This window comes from Lupinus angustifolius, chromosome LG08 (genome assembly GCF_001865875.1).
Source record: "Lupinus angustifolius cultivar Tanjil chromosome LG08, LupAngTanjil_v1.0, whole genome shotgun sequence".
Taxonomy (NCBI): Eukaryota; Viridiplantae; Streptophyta; class Magnoliopsida; order Fabales; family Fabaceae; genus Lupinus; species Lupinus angustifolius.
The window spans coordinates 2,766,791-2,784,289 of NC_032016.1; the positions used below are offsets into that span (position 1 = coordinate 2,766,791).

The 17,499-nt window shown below is 32.3% G+C and overlaps 2 protein-coding genes across 2 annotated transcripts; one reads left to right on the forward strand and one right to left on the reverse strand.

The window, feature by feature from the left end:
• Positions 6,044-8,957, reverse strand: LOC109353475 (myb-related protein Myb4-like). The gene is made up of 3 exons (XM_019595767.1): positions 8,669-8,957; positions 7,979-8,108; positions 6,044-6,543 (listed from the first exon to the last, which is right to left on the reverse strand). Exons 1-3 carry the CDS (start codon positions 8,799-8,801, stop codon positions 6,045-6,047), a joined length of 762 nt encoding a protein of 253 aa, XP_019451312.1. The 5' UTR covers positions 8,802-8,957; the 3' UTR covers position 6,044.
• LOC109353812 lies at positions 13,657-16,757 on the forward strand. The gene is made up of 2 exons (XM_019596173.1): positions 13,657-14,191; positions 16,537-16,757. The coding sequence occupies exons 1-2, from the start codon at positions 13,657-13,659 to the stop codon at positions 16,755-16,757; spliced, it is 756 nt and encodes a 251-aa protein (XP_019451718.1).

Below are 17,499 nucleotides of genomic sequence, written 5' to 3' on the forward strand. Positions count from 1 at the left end.
CTGATGTAGCTCTAATTCAAAATGAGCAACTAGTGCCAATATTATTCTAAAAGAATCATTCGAAGATACTAGAGAGAAGGTTTCTTTATAATCAATCCATTCTTTCCGGGTGAAGCCTTTAGCTACTAGATGAGCTTTATATCTGTCAATATTACCGTTTGAATCCCTCTTGGTTTTAAATATCCATTTGCAACCAATAGGTTTCGCCCCTTGAGGTAATTCGACAAGATCTCAAACGTCATTATCATGCATAGACTTCATCCCATCCTTCATGGCATCGATCCACTTTTGAGAGTTAGAACTTTTCATGGCTTGACAAAAGTTTAATGGATCATCTTCTGTTAACCCAATGTCATCCTCACGTTCTTGAAGAAATATAATATAATAATCAGAAATTGCACTTCTCCTCTATCTAGTGGATCTCCTTAATGACACTTATATTTCTTGAGGTTGTTGAATTTGTTCTATAGGTACTTGAGGGAGAACCTCATTGTTGTCTTGTTCTGAAATACTGTCAGGGACAATATTTTGAACATTATCTTCTATTACTGAATTTATTCCTTGAATGGTAATAGGCACAAGAACTTGTTCATTATCGGTTATAGGTTCTTCCTCAAAGACAACATTCTTTATGTTCTCTTCCTTCCCAAAATCAAATTCCTCAAGAAATCTTGCATTTCCCGTCTCAAAAAAAAGTCTTGAAGTGAGATCATAAAATTTATAGCCCCGAGAGTGTTTAGCATAGCCAAAAAAATAACAGCTAATAGTTTTAGAGTCCAGTTTTCTTTCATGCGGTTTATAAGGCTGCGCCTCAGTTGGACAACCCCAAATGTGCAATTGTTTCAAGCTTAGTCTTTTATTAGTCCAAAGCTGATATGAAGTTTTGTTAACTGCTTTACTTGGCACCATATTAAGGATGTAAACTGCGGTCTTTAAAGCTTCCTCCCAAAGAGACTCTAGTAAGGAAGAATGACTAATCATACTTCTCACCATATCCTTAGGAGTCCAGTTTCATCGCTCAACAACACCATTCATGCTAGGTTTGCCTGACATAGTGTATTGCGGAACAATTCCATACTCTCTAAGGAAAAGCGCAAATGACCTTGGACGTTGTTCTCCTGATCCATCATATCTGCCATAGTATTCACCACCACGATCATATTTGACATTCTTAATTTTCTTTCCAAGTTGAAGTTTAACTTCAGCCTTGAAAGACTTGAAAACATCCAATGATTGAGACTTCTCATGTATAAGATATAGATAGTCGTACCTAGAGTAATCGTCTATGAACGTAATAAAATAATGGTGTCCATTCTAGGAAGCCATAGGGAAAGGACTATATATATCCGTATGTATTAGTACTAAGACATCTTTAACTCTTTCGGCATCTAACTTCCTTTTGTTTGTCTGTTTTCCATTTATGCACTCAACACAGACCTCAAAGTTTGATAAATCTAAAGGGTCAAGAATTTCATCCGACACAAGTCTTTGAATTCTTTGTTTAGATATATGACCTAAACACTTGTGCCATAAGGTGGCTGAATTCTCTTTTAATTTTCGTTGTGTACCACGTGAATTTGTTTGCAGTATTTCATTAGTGGAACTGGAAACATCAAGCATATACAGTTATCAATTAAAGAACCAGAACCAACAACATTTGAAATTTGATAGAGACTAACTTTATTATTTCCAAAAGAATAAGAAAAACCAAATTTGTCCAAGCTGGAAATACTAATTAAATTATGCCTAAAAGACGGTACAACAAATGTCTCAAATAAATCCAAATGAAAACCAGTTCTTAAACATAATCTAAATGTTCCAATAGCCTCAACTTCAACCCTTTTGCCATCATCCACAAAGATGAATCTTTCATCATCATTTGGTTGTCGGCTCCATAGGCAATCCTGCATAGTGACACTAATGTGAGTAGTAGCACCAGAATCTACCCACCAAGTATCATTGGGTACAAAAGCCAAATTAATTTCAGAACAAACAAGAGTTAGAAATTTACCCTTCTTTACACGCCATGAGGCATATTTAGGACACTCTTTCTTCATGTGTCCTTGCTTCTTACAGAAGTAGCAGGTAAATTCCTCATTACTCTTCAATTTCTTTTGCTGAGAAGACCCTTTCGTAACATCCTTAATTCTCTTCCTTTTCTTATTTTGAGGGGTCATAGCCAAGTGAGCACTTTCAGTCTTATCTCTCTACAGTCTCTCTTCCTATTGCACATAGTGGGATATAAGCTCATTAAGGGACCATTTGTCCTTCTGAGTGTTATAACTCACTTTGAATTGCCCAAAGTGTGCAGGAAGAGAGATCAAAGCCAAGTGTACGAGTAGGTCATCACCAAGCTCTAACTTAAGTGACTTGAGTTTTGATGCGAGATTAGACATCTCCATAATGTACTCCCTTATGTTCTCTTTGCCTTTATACTTCATGGAGATGAGTTTAGCCAAAAAGCTACTCGTCTCCCCCTTTCATTCTTGGCAAAGAATTGTTCTATTTCTTCAAAGAAATTCCTTGCACTTTCACCCTCAGATATAGAGCCCCGAAACACAACTGGAATATAGCATTTCATGATCATCAGACACATTCGGTTAAAGCATTCCCATTTCTCAATTTTAGCCTCATCGTGGTTTTCCGCAGTGGAAATGGGTTTCTCCACACGAAGTGCCAGATCCAAATCCATACAACCGATAATAATTTCTACGGCTTCCTTCCAGACCTTAAAGTTTGTCCCATTCAGCAATGAGATATTACTGATTTGAGTAGAAAAATTTGCAGCATTAGTAAAAGACAATGAATCCACATAACAAAGAACGTTCAAATCTAAACAAACAAGTCATGTAATATATGCAAAAAACAAGTCATGTTCACATAATAGACCCATCACAAGATACCTAGCACAACATCAATTTTTAGTCTTTGGGCAGAAAAATCAATTTGTAAGTGGTATTCTCAATGTGATGATCAAATATTAACAATTAGTTCTATCAAACAATAGCCTTTCTTTGGACCGACTATTTTTCACATGAAAAAGAAACTTTATAATTGTTACATATTTATCATCACACATATGTTATTATTTGGTCAAATTGTGTCTTCCTTTGGGCCAAACACAATTCGTATAAATAATCTCATACTCATCTGTGTAATTTCAATTAATTTTCAGAATATAGGTTACTTTGGCAACATATTGCATTAATTAATTCAAAATAATTACCAGACAAAAGGAAAAACACAATATAGGTCCATTACAAAAAATATAATCTTAGAATTAAAAATTTCAGATTTGATATCTTTTATGATTATCAAATCTAATCCCATAATATAATTCCAAATCAAAAAACATATATTACATATATATCAACGCATAAAAAAAATGCAATCTTAATCAATACAAAGTATTATCGAAATTCCAAAACTATATATATATATATATATATATATATATATATATAAATAAAAGGCAACCAAAAAAATATATATGACAGAAGTTGAATATATTTATATATTGCAAAACGTGAATATCAAATCAAAATTGCATAATAAATTGAATATATACAACAATTACAAAAACAATATATAAGCAAGGGAAATCACTTTATTTAGTAAATAACGATTCTCCAGAATCCATTGTCTTTATAAGCATTTAACATGATAATGTAATCACGTAAATAAAAACAAATTATGGCAATTATGTTGCACATACAAGTCTCATATCTTGAATCAGAAGCATAAACAAGTGATCTTAAATTCCATCAACATAATGGAACAAAACATATATCTGCGATAAATTTTATACTTGAACATCATTGTTTATATAGGTTCTTTTAATGTAGTAACCACAAATAGAATCAAAATAATATTTAACACAGATTCAACACTGCACACGAAATCCCAATTCTTTATAACATAACAGTGGAAGCATAATTCAATAATCCTCAAATTAAAATTAGGATTCATACAAAATTTGGGAAAACACCCTTAATGAAGAATCATAAAAATTCAGAACTTATGCTCTGATACCACTTGTTGGGAATTCCTTATGATTGGTGAAATACCAATCCTAGAATCTTGAATCTCATGATTCTCACACACATATATGAAACAAAGGGTGCAGTGTCATACCTGAATCCATGTTCTTGAATGTGCTCCTTTGATCTACGTTTCTGAAAGAGGGTTTGTGGTATGATGGTCTTCCTCAACCAAATCTCTGATTCCTCTTGGGACTTGCGTTTTCACTCTGATGGGGGAGGAGAAAACTGAATTTGATTTGGTGTGTTGGGGACTATAACATTCCTTATGCATTAACTTATAAGGTTCTCATTATCCCATATGGGTTAACCTGATGGGTATCCACCCATTAAGCTCATATTCGTTATCAGCTTTTAGAAATCTAAGGGGTGTCAGTAATTAGATCACTTACAATATAACTCCGAAAATAAATAGCTGATATCATTATATCAAATATATGATGCCCATCTTAATTAGAAATTATGAATTTCTAACCAATATGCCTAAGAAAACAATGAATTAATTGGTTCTGGTGGTTCACTATTCTTAGGTTTTGTATGAGAGTGACGTTTTGAAGAGGAAGGGAATATATGACTTTGGAAAGCATTCTCCTTGTTTGAGAGTTGAATGAAGGGAAAGGAAAGTTTTGGAGGTTTCCCAAACCCTCCGAATCACATGTTTATTTTTAAAATCCATTCAATTTGAGGGGGTTAGAGATAAAATGTCAAAATAACTAAATATTTTTAATGATATTATATAATTATATATTATTGTCCATTTCTCATTGTTAATTATATTTTAAAGGAAAAAGAAAAGACTCTAACAATATCATTAGTTTACTATCCAGTATCTAAATTTCATACTTTTAAATAGAATTTCATTCCTTTTTTCTTCCCTTCCCTTCCTCCCATTTCTAATCATTTGACCCATCTTATTCACTTTCTCTTATAACTCCTGATCAAAGCTTTAAAGAAAAATCTAATTGCATTTGAATATTTTAAGGTTGGACTTGATGTTTCAAATATACCATTACCATCACATCTAGCTACTTGTCTCAATGAACAACGACAAAATATCAACAACAAACAAGGCGAGAAGTTGATATCAAAAGGGAACATTCAACATTGTCCTACTATTTTGTATGACTCTGTGTTAGAAGATATGATTGATCAGAAAAATATTTAATAACTATAATTTTAATTGAAATAATTTTTTGCAACTAATCAAAATTAATAGTACATAAAATGATACAAAAGTGTGACAACAAATAAGCTCTCATATAAAAGTGAATTCAAATGTGGCAAACATTTCCAAATGCTATGCATTTAGGAAAATACCTTTTTAAAGGTATTTTGATATTTTTTTCTACCTAGGAAGCCAAACCATTACTTTCCGTCATCTATCAAATCACTTGCAAGTTGGAATTAAGTCATGGTTGGCTAATTCAAATTTGATATCCTTTTTTAGTTCAATAATTCTTTCATGTATAATAGAAAACAAAAGAACCATAGTACTAATCCAATTGATGTATGAACCAATATTAGCAATTCAATTCATGTTGTACCTATAAAAAGTAATTTTATTGATAAAGACAAAATAAACTTTATTAATTATCACACCTAAAAAAATACAATCTTTTATTGCCTGCCAATAGCACATTGTACATACCAAAATTGTTTTGTAAAGGATGAAATAAAACTCAACAAGGGGTATTTTTTTTAATACTTCACACACTTTAGCACATCATTTATTGGTATTACAATTGACTCAAAGTCTCTAACTTTAAGCTAATGAAAATTAACTTCTTAAAAAGCAAAAAATGTTAGAGAATTGCTTTTTTCCACTTCTAATCTCTTTTTCATATACTAATCTCATAACATTATCCTTTCTCAATAACTCAGTATCGGGTTTAATTTACTCTAGCTTTTGTAGACAATGTTGTCCCCACATGATAAATTAATGTACCATTTTAACGGTCAAATTCAAATAACCATCTTTTAATGATACCCTCATTAAAGAAAAATTCAGAACTCTGGCAATTCTATTGAATCCCCACTTCTGATGAATATGTCATACCAAAAATCCATGCCATCATCCAAGTTTGAAATATAACCATTACTTTGTTGGAAACTTTCCTCATAATTATTAAATGGGCATTGAAGTGGTAACTCATTTGAGATAGTCAAGCTTTGTGATGCCACCATTGTGGTGTTTGTTTCACCTTCCATTGCAGCTTCTTCTGACCAAAAACTTTCATCAATTTCAGGCATTGTGTCTAGAGACTCTATGTCTTCAATCTTGATGTTTTGTCTGGAAGTCGTGCATGTGGACGTGTCAGGGTCAGATTGAGTTATCGTGCTCGAATTGGAATCAGAACGTTTGATCTTTGATTTAGAGACTCTAATTTTGGTTTTTAAATCGAGTTTATCTGTTTTCAACAACCTCTTCTTCAAATGCGAGTGCCACACATTTTTTATTTCATTATCGGTTCTTCCAGGTAATTTTGCTGCAATAGCTGACCACCTGAAAATTAGGATCAAAATTATTAGTATAATTTCAAAATGATTAGTTCATTAATGAAATAATTGCACGAGATTCCTGTTCAATTTCTTGATTATAGTGAATAGAAAACAACAAAACTTTGATATTGTCTTCAATGTAGATTTACATAAAGAGTGAATCTGATGAATATATTGGTATGTACGTTTAACACATATTATAAATGCATGTGCCATAAAATGCCACACAAAGTTTCGTGCAAGGCAAATAGATCTACAGACAGAGAATCTTGCAAGTTGCAACCCCATGCACTTTTTTGTATAAATGATTTTGATACTTTATATATTATTTTTGTTTGCATCACTTGGACATATCATTCCAATTGAATTATTCAAACTCACATCATAATTTTCAAGTTTTTGAGCTAGAGAATAGATTTCTGTTCAATATTTATATTAAGAAAATGATGTAAAGATAACATGATGAAAATAGTAGTAATCTTCTTTTTCCCTTGAGCTATTGACATGCTTATTGGCTCTTTTATTTCTAAGTGTTCTTGGAGTTAGATTATATGATTATCATCTTATAAATAATAGTAAGAAAATATTTGGGTTGAGGTAACTATCATATTATTATTTACATTAATATCAATATAATTCTATTTTCTTTACTATTCGTTCTTCTCCTACTCTACCCAACCTTATAAAATTGCATTAATATTAAAGTAAATGATAATATAAGATTTATCTCGATCTAAAATATATTTTAAATATTTTTAGCTACCTATTCTTATACTCTATCACTTTATTTTATAAAATACCCTTGTCATATTTTGTACGATAAAATATTGATGCATTGATTATTATAACTAGCTAACATGTATCACTTTAATAGTCAATATTGGTGGGAGCATGCCTAAATTTTCTCACAGAAATAATGGCTCTAACGGGTCCTCATTATGGAACAAATATTAATTAACAAAAAACATTGTAATCATAGTTTTCTCAAAAGTTGACAATTAATGCCACCACTCTCCCACTCCTTTAATCTGGCTTATATAAAAAATTTAAAGTAAAAGAAAAGAAGGTAGAACTAAAAGCATCGAGTTTTATGAATTGTTATTAATTAGTCTCCTACCCATTTATACAATTTCAGCAAATTAAAAAGATCATAAACAGTATCATGCATGTGAACTAAGAATTGGAAGGGTGGCAATTATGAAGCTTTTTTTTTATATCTTGATTAATAGTGGACAGAGAAGTTAAAGATAAATGTCCATAGGAGTATAATATATATGCATTATTAATGTATAGATTTATAATAATTTAGTACATTATCTACTATTCATCGAAAATTGAAAATTGAAAATGAATGATGAATAATAAAACGACAATATATAAAACTCTTACATTATTAATGAATATATTTTTTTGTCCCAAGAAAGGAAGTAAGTAAATACCTGTTCCCCAACATCTCATGCAACTTAATGATAGTTTCTTCTTCTTCATTTGTGAAATTTCCTCTCTTTATATCAGGCCTTAAATAGTTAATCCAACGCAATCTGCAGCTCTTCCCACACCTTAACAAACCTGATGAACAAATTCATCATAAAAACCATAAGAAAATCAATACACATAACATTACCAAATCATCATAGACTACAGAATGATGAATCCATAAATTTAAAGGTAAAGGGGCAACACAAATATAAATTTGTAATATTAAAAATATAACATATTATTATATTATGAAAGTAAATTGTACAAGTAAGATATACAGTATAAAAGAAAAATTATAATCCTTGTAGGAGGAAACTGACTCCCTGCCCACCTTAGTTATTTTTACACAAATCAAAGAAATCATTTTTCTTATTAAATGTATGTTTGTGAGTTGAGTTCTGGAGGAGAATGAACGGAAAAAGAAGTATTGAGAGCTATGTCATAGTGTATTTTATGACTCTAAAGTCTTCCATTTTTTTTTTCATTCTCCTCTAAAACTCAATTCACAAACAAACCCCATAAGAATATAATTCATAAGAAATAATTAATATCATCTTGACGAGAATCATTTCTAACACAAGAATTTGGATATAATGTTCAATATTCAAGTAGTAAGTATATTTTCCAAATAAATTAAAGTAGTAAAGTACCTGCTTGCTTTGGTAGGGCACGCCAATTACTATGACCATGTTTTTGGATGTAAGAAATGAGAATTTGATCTTCCTCAGAAGTCCATGGACCCTTCTTCAACCCCATTTTCTCACAACAAGGAGCTCTCACCATCTTTTTTGTATTAGTTTTGTCTTTGTTTTTATGGCTACACACACAAGATGGAAGAAACTATTATAACTAAGGTACCTAATCTCACTCTAGATTCTACTTGCTCCTTAATTTTTACTCTTCAAATGTGATTCTTCTTCAACTTTGTTTCTTAAGGCTCATGCTAGCTATTTATCTTTGGATATTCCGCACGCCATAAGGCTACATAATGGTCCAAGACAAGAAAAGCATATTTCTATATTCAAACCATTTGGCAATTTCCACGAAAGAGGATCACTCTCTCTCTTTCTCTCATAAAGGGAAAGGAAATTAATATATTTTTTCTTCAATCTATATTAAAGGGACTTGGGAGATAAAAGGTTTCATAAAGTGTCATATTGTTTATTGATGACTGTGGACACGTTTTGCACATTGACATGATATAATTTGCCAACCAATTGCATATATTTATATGTAATATTTTAATATTTATCCGCACTTACTTTCAACACACCATCTACTATCATTCTATTACTTTTATTTATGAATTAATGATAATTAATATATGAATAATAAATAATATACCAACAAAATAAAAAATCTTATATTATTCGTGTATAAATATTAAATTCCTTAATTAATGCATTTGGTGTCTTTCTTTGTTTCATGTGTTGATACAAGTATTCTTTTTTTACTTTAATATCTATCTAGTGTTATGGTAAAAGTTTTTATACCATTAGTACATTACTCATGTGGATTACTTTTATTTAAAACTCAATAATAATTATTACATAAATGATAGATGATAAACTAGCACTATAAAAAAAACATCTTTATCATGTTATGTATAGATATGCATCTATGCATTTATTAGCTAAAAGAAAACAATATACAATACAAACTAGTAATGTTATTTTTTATTACAACAAACTAATAATGTTATTGTTCATCATACCCATATAAACATTGGATCCACCATGAGTAAACCGATAAGGAAATAAACTATAAGATCAAAAGCGGAAGCCAAAAAAGCCCAACATCCAGACTAACACGAGAGGATTAAAAAGGTGTACATTCGATGAGTTAGATAAAGGAGTATATATGTTGTTCCATTTTTTGTACCACTCTATATATCATAATTTTTGATTGATTGAAAAATTTATTTAAGTTAAAATTATAATTATTAAATATTTTTTGATCAATCATATCTTCAAACACATAGAGTGACACAAAACAATGAGACAGAATGAACCTATTGGATATATGAGAGAGAGAAACTTCAAGGGGATAGGGGTTGTCCTACGTCTCGAGCCACCTTATACATAACCACATAAGAAATCCTTATTCACTTGAGCTATGACATTTCTCTATTCTTTCTCTCTTTCTATTGTCTCTATAAATACTAATTTGAACACCTTTCAAAACAATGACTCATGTTAGTCCATGGTTAGTTTATTCTTGTTAATGTTAATATAAACACTGACGTGGCACGTTAATTACACATGTGGCCACACAGGTGATTCCACGTTGGACAATTTTATCGACTCATCAAAATGATGTTGTTTCAAATTGTTTTTTATAAGCAAAACACAAAAATAATGTCGTTGCGTGTCATCTTTTTCACTCCTCAACAGATCGAAAAAGCTCATTGTAGTGCTTCAAGATTTTAATAAGTACAATATTAGTCCATATTAGTAAACAAAATTTAGAACCCTCAAACATATGTTTTCACCCTGAAATAAGAATTCTATATTAGGTGGGAATTGAGAGTACTTGTTAAGTGTCATTTTGTGAATGAAATGTATATGATTTTGGGGCACTTCGTGTGTAGTCATGATGCAAATTGTGTACAATTCTGAAGAACTTATTTAATTTTGTATTGTTTAGGAACTTACATGTGTTTATCTCAATTGTAGAAGAAGAAGCGTGAAAAAGAGGAGAAAGGAAGAAGTTTGAGGTTTTTGAACACTGCACCCTTCACTTGAGCCACATCCTCGCCCAAGCAAGAAGAATGTCCATCGCCCAAGCGAGAAGACTGTCGCTCAAGGGACAATTCGAGGAAAAAGGCTTAAATCACTGCCTGTCCCTTGCCCAAGCGAGGGACTATCGCTCAAGCGACAATTCCCACTTTTGGATGCCAACATTTATGTGTGTCTCTCGCCCAAGCGAGAAATACAGGCTCAAAACTCTGAATTTCTCGCCCAAGCCATAGTTGTCACTCAAGCTAGAAGAGTTTCTTAATGCTGAAATTTCCTCTCTCACTCGAGTGAGAATCTCTAGCTTGAGCGAGAGAGCAGAAGTCTAGAACAGATATATGCAGTTACAAAAAGCAAAGGGGGGTTATCTAACCAATTTCCAAGCTTTTTCACACGATTTTTAGAGAGAAACACTAGAGATGAAGAGAGAAGTCATGGGAACGACTTTAGATCCAGAATTTCTTGTATTTCTCAAGATAAGAGTGTGTAATGACAAGGATGAGTGGCTAGTTCTTCAGCATTGTGATTAAAATGTAATCCTCTAACTATTGTATTCTTGGATTTAATTCGAAAATATATTTTTGTTGTTTGATTTTGGAAAGTTTATTATGTGCTTAATGCTTGACTCTTCTTAATATCTAGTTTCTTGATGTTGGATGTAAGTCTAACTGGGTGAATAAAATCTGGATAATCTTTCTCGATTCATAATTGATCTAGGAATGGACAATGATGTATGAATTATTTTTACATTGGATTTAATCCTAGATAATTGCTTAAATATCCAAGGAATCGACGTTTGATGAATTATATAAGGATTTTGTAATCAATGAATTGATACAAATGATTCGAAGAAAATGTTGCATCAAGATCAATAACTTCACAAGTGTTATAGAATTGAATCTAAAGATTACAAAGATGAGGAACGATGAAAGTCCATCCCAACCATTTTTGTTTTGTTTTAGAAAACCATTTTTAATTAATTGTTTTTGATAATCTAAACCAATGAACAACCTTAATTCTCAACTTTGTACATATCTACCCAATTTATTGTTTTAGAAAATAATATAGATATGAATTTCTCTCTAAGGATGATATTCTGGTATTTACCAGTTTTGTTACTTGTACGATACGATTCACTTGCCGTACCAAAAATATCAACAAGTTTATGGCGCCGTTGTTGGAGAGTAATATGCGATTTATATTAGTTTATGAAGATAGTTCGTTGTGTATTTGTAATTAATTTTTATTTATTGTAGGTAGTTTAGTTTTTATTACTCTTCGTGCTAACCCTTGATGTAGTCTTCTCATGTATGCTCTTGAGAGGAAATGTTACTTAAGATCAATTGCAGTTTAATCTAGAAATTGAGAAGTCAGCCAAGAGTAACCGAAAGAAGGCAAAGGAGAAAAGGAAGCAGGGTAATCAAGAAGCACAGTGTAGCTCTGAACAATCAACATTTTCAGAGCCTCAATTAGAAAAAATGGAGACGACAAATGCTGCCACTAGGAATAATGAGAGGCCTAATCCTCCAAGGAGGACATTAGATGACTATACTATGTACCAAGGTCCGCAACACTATTCAAGCATTGTCATTCCACATACCGAAAGGATAGTGAAGATCAATCCCGCATATCTGAATTTGGTCAGTGCTCACCAGTTTACGGAGAAAGATTATGAAGATTCGTATGCTCATATGGATAATTTTTATGAGCTGGTGGCGACAATGAGTAACCATGACAATGAGAGAAGCTGCATATATGATGCTCCTTCCATTTTCTCTCCTTGGTAAAGCTAGGGAATGGTTTAAATCTCACCCTACCCAAAGCTTAACCAATTGGAGTGATTTGCAATCCAAGTTTCTAACAAGATTCTTCCCACCAGTTAGATATGCGCATGCCAAGTTTGAGATCTCAACATTCAGACAAGGTACAAAAGAGGCATTCTATGAGGCTTGGGAATGTTTCTAGATGTTGTTGAGGAAATGCCCCAACCATGGATTTGAAGATGTGGACCAATTGATTATATTTTGCAATGGTTTGAAACCTAAGAAAAAGATGATACTAGATGCCGCAGCAGGTGGCACTATGATGGTTGTTAATGCTAAGCAAGCCACCAGGATTATAACTGCTTTATCTTCAACATATATGCAAGCTCAACATAACATGAGGACAATACAGAAAATGGGTGTTAGATTTGAACACTTTTGATGTTATTATGGTTCAGAATAAGATTCTAACACAACAGATTGATGCACTCACTAAACAGATGTCAAAGCTGCCTCAATAGCTAAATGTGGTACAAACTCCTCCGGTTCATCAACAAGTGTTATGTTGTGAATTCTGTGGGGATGATCATGAAACTGGTCATTGTTATGTGCCAAGTGCTATCAAGAGAAAGAAGTGCAGTGTGTCAACAACCAACCTAGTCAATGAAATTTCTCCAACAACCCTTGGTACAATAATCAATTTTTGCAGGGTTGGAGTGGTAATCAGAATCAAAATTATGGTTGGAGACCAGAATCAGGTCTATCAAACAAACAACCACCAGTTCAGCAACCATTCCAACAGGGTCAATATCCACCGATGCATGAAAGACTAACCAAATTAGAGGATACTTTGGAAAAATTCAAGAAAGTGTCAATCACAAACCATAAAAATACTGAAGCATCGATTTATCAGGAATCTGGAAACGCAGGTGGGTCAGTTGGCAAAACAGATGGTAGAGCAACATTCAGATCACCAACAGTTTTCAGCCAACACTCAAACTAATCGCAAGGAATACTGCAAAGACATTACTACTAGAAGTAGAAAGATGATTGGCAAGGATGTTGGTAAGAATTTGATAATAAATGAGGAAGTGTTGATAGAAAAAGAGATTGAGGGAGAAAAAAATTGAGTTTGAAGAGATGCCAGATAAGGAGAATGTAGAGAGTGGAGAAGAGAACAAAGAGAAAGAAACCGAGGGAGAAAAAAAAGAGTACGGTGAGAAGAAAAAGAAGGAACTTTGCCATATGAAAAGTCTTCCTCATCCCAAGAATCCTTCCAAGAAAGATAAAGAAAGACAATATACAAGGTTTGTGAATATATTAAAGAACCTACAAATCAATATACCTTTCATGGAGGCCATGGAACAAATGCGTACTTATGCCAAGTTCATGAAGGATCTGTTGACAAGGAAGAAGAAGTTTTCTGAGGAGACAGTGACACTTGGAGCTGATTGTAGTGCAATAATTCAAAAGTCTTTACCTGAAAAGACTAAGGATTCGGGAAGCTTCACAATATCAGTCACTATTGGAGAATTATCTGTGGGGAAGGCACTATTGGATTTGGGTGCCAACATTACTCTCATGCCTTTGTCTATGTTCAAGAGGATTGGAGATTTGGAAATCATACCTACAAGGATGACTCTGCAGCTTGCAGATTGTCGTGCCCCAACTTTCGGTTGCACGACTTTATTAGAGTCGCCACGACATTTTTTACAGTAAAAAATGTAGAAAAATCTTTCGGTCCAATCACATTGGACCTTGGACTTTGATATCTAGGTTCGGGAGTCGATTACGAATTGAGGAAGGTATTAACATCTCATTCACCCGTAATAAAACGACACCCTGATTAATTGCATTAAGTAAATACCCTTTATTTATTAAAAATTAAATTACTTAAAACAAAAATATTTATTTATTTTTTATTTTTTTGTGTCTGACAAGTTTATCTTGCTCCTACGTATCCCTGAGTATAATAGGGAAATCAAGACTACGTAGTTTTGGTTTTGAAAATGTTTGCATTGATTTGATTAAAATGTTATAAATTAATCGAAGGGGGATTAATAGATGAAGAGTTGACATTGGTTGCTTACCCCATTTCCTCTTTGATAAATAACAGAGGCAATACTAATGACCGCAACTACTTCTTGGTTCGAAGGAAAAGAAAGATACAACACGAGTCATAACCTCGCTATCGAATCTCTTTTAAAAAAATTCAGATCTTTATTGCTAAATTTTTGTTATTATGTTAAGATAAGAAAATATATATTAAACTACCAAATCCATTTATCACTAATTATATATCAGTAATGGTGGTAATCGTTTTATTTCCAAAATCACTAGTCACAATCATCAATTGTGTTTTTCTTATTATATTATTTATTTTAAAAGAGATCTTACATTGACATATAACGAACCTATTAATTATGTGTTGATACATAAAAGACAAAACATGTTGGAGCTTGCACAAATGCCACAAAGAATCATTTCAATCCTTTTTATTGTTGTATCTTTACTTTAACATTTACCTATTTTTGTTAATCCAATTAGACATGATCTTATGGCGTGTTATTAATATCAATCCTTATATTTATCTTTTTTTAATTTAATTATTGATTTTTGTTGTCTAATGTTTAGGTTATGAATAAAAGTTGATTAGTATAAAAAGGGTGACAAAAATCAAATATATTTTAGTTTTTATATCTATAATCAAAACAAAGATGACCATGAATTGTTATATGTTTATTAAAAACACGTTCATCATTTGTCTCCTGAGTGCAATAGGAAAATCAAGACTACGTAGTTCTGGTTTACATGAATCAAATTGTCCTCATTTAAATGAACATTATAAGGTAAATCAAATGCAAAGTAGGCACTTCATACCTATGGGATAATGAATAGAACCAGAGAAAAGAATTCTCCTTTGGTCATTGATGAGAACGACCCTTCTGAGCAAGTCTACAACATGTATGTAGATTAGAAGAGTCCTACACATAGGTTGTGCGTTTATAGTATCTATAGTGTTGTTAAATCCCGTACCATGTTCTCTATTACCTCCTCTTCCAATCATATCTCTTTTTTGTTAGATTTTTGGGTGATGTGCGGGTATGTTTTGGTGGATGAATTTTGGCACAAATGATGGATGAATGATTTTTTGGGTGCTTTTGGATTGATGTTGGTTGTTTTATTCTTCCTCCTTTTAGCTTGGTGAGAGTGCATATTTATAGTGAAATTAGACATGTGTTTTTTTCCAAAACAAATCTTCCCCATTAAGAAATGAGAGAGAATTAAGGGGATATGTTTTCTCCCTTAATGAATGTTGGATTTAAAGTTTGAATTGTATTAAAGTTTGTTTAAATTTTTAAAATTCGAATTTAATTATTCACTTATTTGAATATGATATTTTTGGTCGCAAGACACCACATAAAATGTCCTGATTATTCTAAAAATGGCACAATACTTTCAATCAAGCCAAAAATTAATTGTAATACCCTCGAGTGAGTAAAAATAATAATTATTGGATCCTTTAAAAAATATATTAGTAGGTGAAAACCGTTTTTTTGGGTAGAAACACCATAACGACTCTAAAAAAGTCTCAAAGTTGTTGTATTGCATTTAAAAGGATAGCAAACAATCATTTGATTTTCATAAAACCGCAAACAATATTTCAAACACAATTTTTATTTTTATTTAATTAAGTAAAAATGAAAATTATGTGACATTTAACACGTGTTTTGTTCCTGAAATGGAATATTTCCATAATCAAGATAGTAAATATCCATTAAGTCACTTAAAATCCGTTTAAACAAATGTTTAAAAACCAAAAAAATGAAAATTAAGTATTATTTAGTCATTATTGAGCCAATAATTACTCATTAAGCATTTTTGACACATGTTAATTTTTATTTTTTGAAATATGTTTATTTTTAAATTTATTTTATATTTTTTGAAAAGTTATTTTGGGCCGGACAAAATTGGGTGTTCACATAGATAGATCAATGAAATTTCCTTATGGGGTTGCAGAAGATGTCCTGGTTAAGGTGGACAAGTTGGTATTCCTAGTCGATTTTGTGATAATGGATATTGAAGATGATGTAGAAGTTCCTCTGATTTTGGGGAGACCTTTCATGAAGACTGCCAGGGTGAATATTGATGTTGGTGAGGGCAAGATGAAAGTCAGGGGACAAGATGATGAAGTGAACTTCAATGTGTTTGAAGTCATGCATCCTCCAAAGGACAAATAACGTTGTTTCAGAGTAGATGTCGATGAAGAACTATACATGAATGACACACATATGCACAAAAGCAGTCATTTAGAGAAAGTTTTGATGGGTGCACCTGAAGGTATACATGCAAAAGAGGATAAGAGCATTGAGAAATGTGTAGCAGAACTAGGTGCATACTGAGATGTTTCATCTCAGCAGGTCCAAACTAACGAGCTAACAAAATTCAAAAAATTGAAACTCGGAAGTTGGAACTGAAAATGCTGCCATCACATTTGAAGTATGAATTTTTGGAAGATGGAGGAAAAAATTGGTCATAATCAACAAAACTTTATCACCTAGGGAAGAACAACAATTAATTGAAGTCCTGAAAACAAATGATGGAGCGATATAATTGCAAACTCTAGGTGTCGAACCATACTTGGGTGGTGCCATCGAGCAGCTCACCACAAGCATCCACCTCGAAAACACATAAAGAAACAGGTGTCGAGCTAATGACGTTAAACAAGCGCTACCTGGAAGGTAATCCAGCTTTTATTGTTTTCATGTTGTTTTATTTTTGTTACCGGTGTTGCTTTGTTGTATATAAATCATTGCATAAAAAACTTGCACACACTCCAGTTTTCCATTATGAATCAACAATTATAAGTGCATTTTGTCTTTTATTCTTCAATATCATGTTCTACTCTAGAATGATATACTCAGACTGGGTCAGATGCCCCAACAGTAGTAGGGCTTTTATGCAGCATATCAGATTCAAAAT

What these genes read in the sequence shown, in the direction of transcription:
- LOC109353475 (XM_019595767.1), bottom strand. Translation starts at nt 8,801, where the DNA reads ATGGTGAGAGCTCCTTGTTGTGAGAAAATGGGGTTGAAGAAGGGTCCA. An exon ending in TGCCCTACCAAAGCAAGCAG is followed by an intron (nt 8,109 to 8,668) that starts GTACTTTACTAC and finishes TTTGTTCATCAG; the next exon opens with GTTTGTTAAGGTGTGGGAAG. An exon ending in CATGAGATGTTGGGGAACAG is followed by an intron (nt 6,544 to 7,978) that starts GTATTTACTTAC and finishes CCTAATTTTCAG; the next exon opens with GTGGTCAGCTATTGCAGCAA.
- LOC109353812 (XM_019596173.1), top strand. Translation starts at nt 13,657, where the DNA reads ATGCCAGATAAGGAGAATGTAGAGAGTGGAGAAGAGAACAAAGAGAAA. An exon ending in TTGTCGTGCCCCAACTTTCG is followed by an intron (nt 14,192 to 16,536) that starts GTTGCACGACTT and finishes ATGGGGTTGCAG; the next exon opens with AAGATGTCCTGGTTAAGGTG.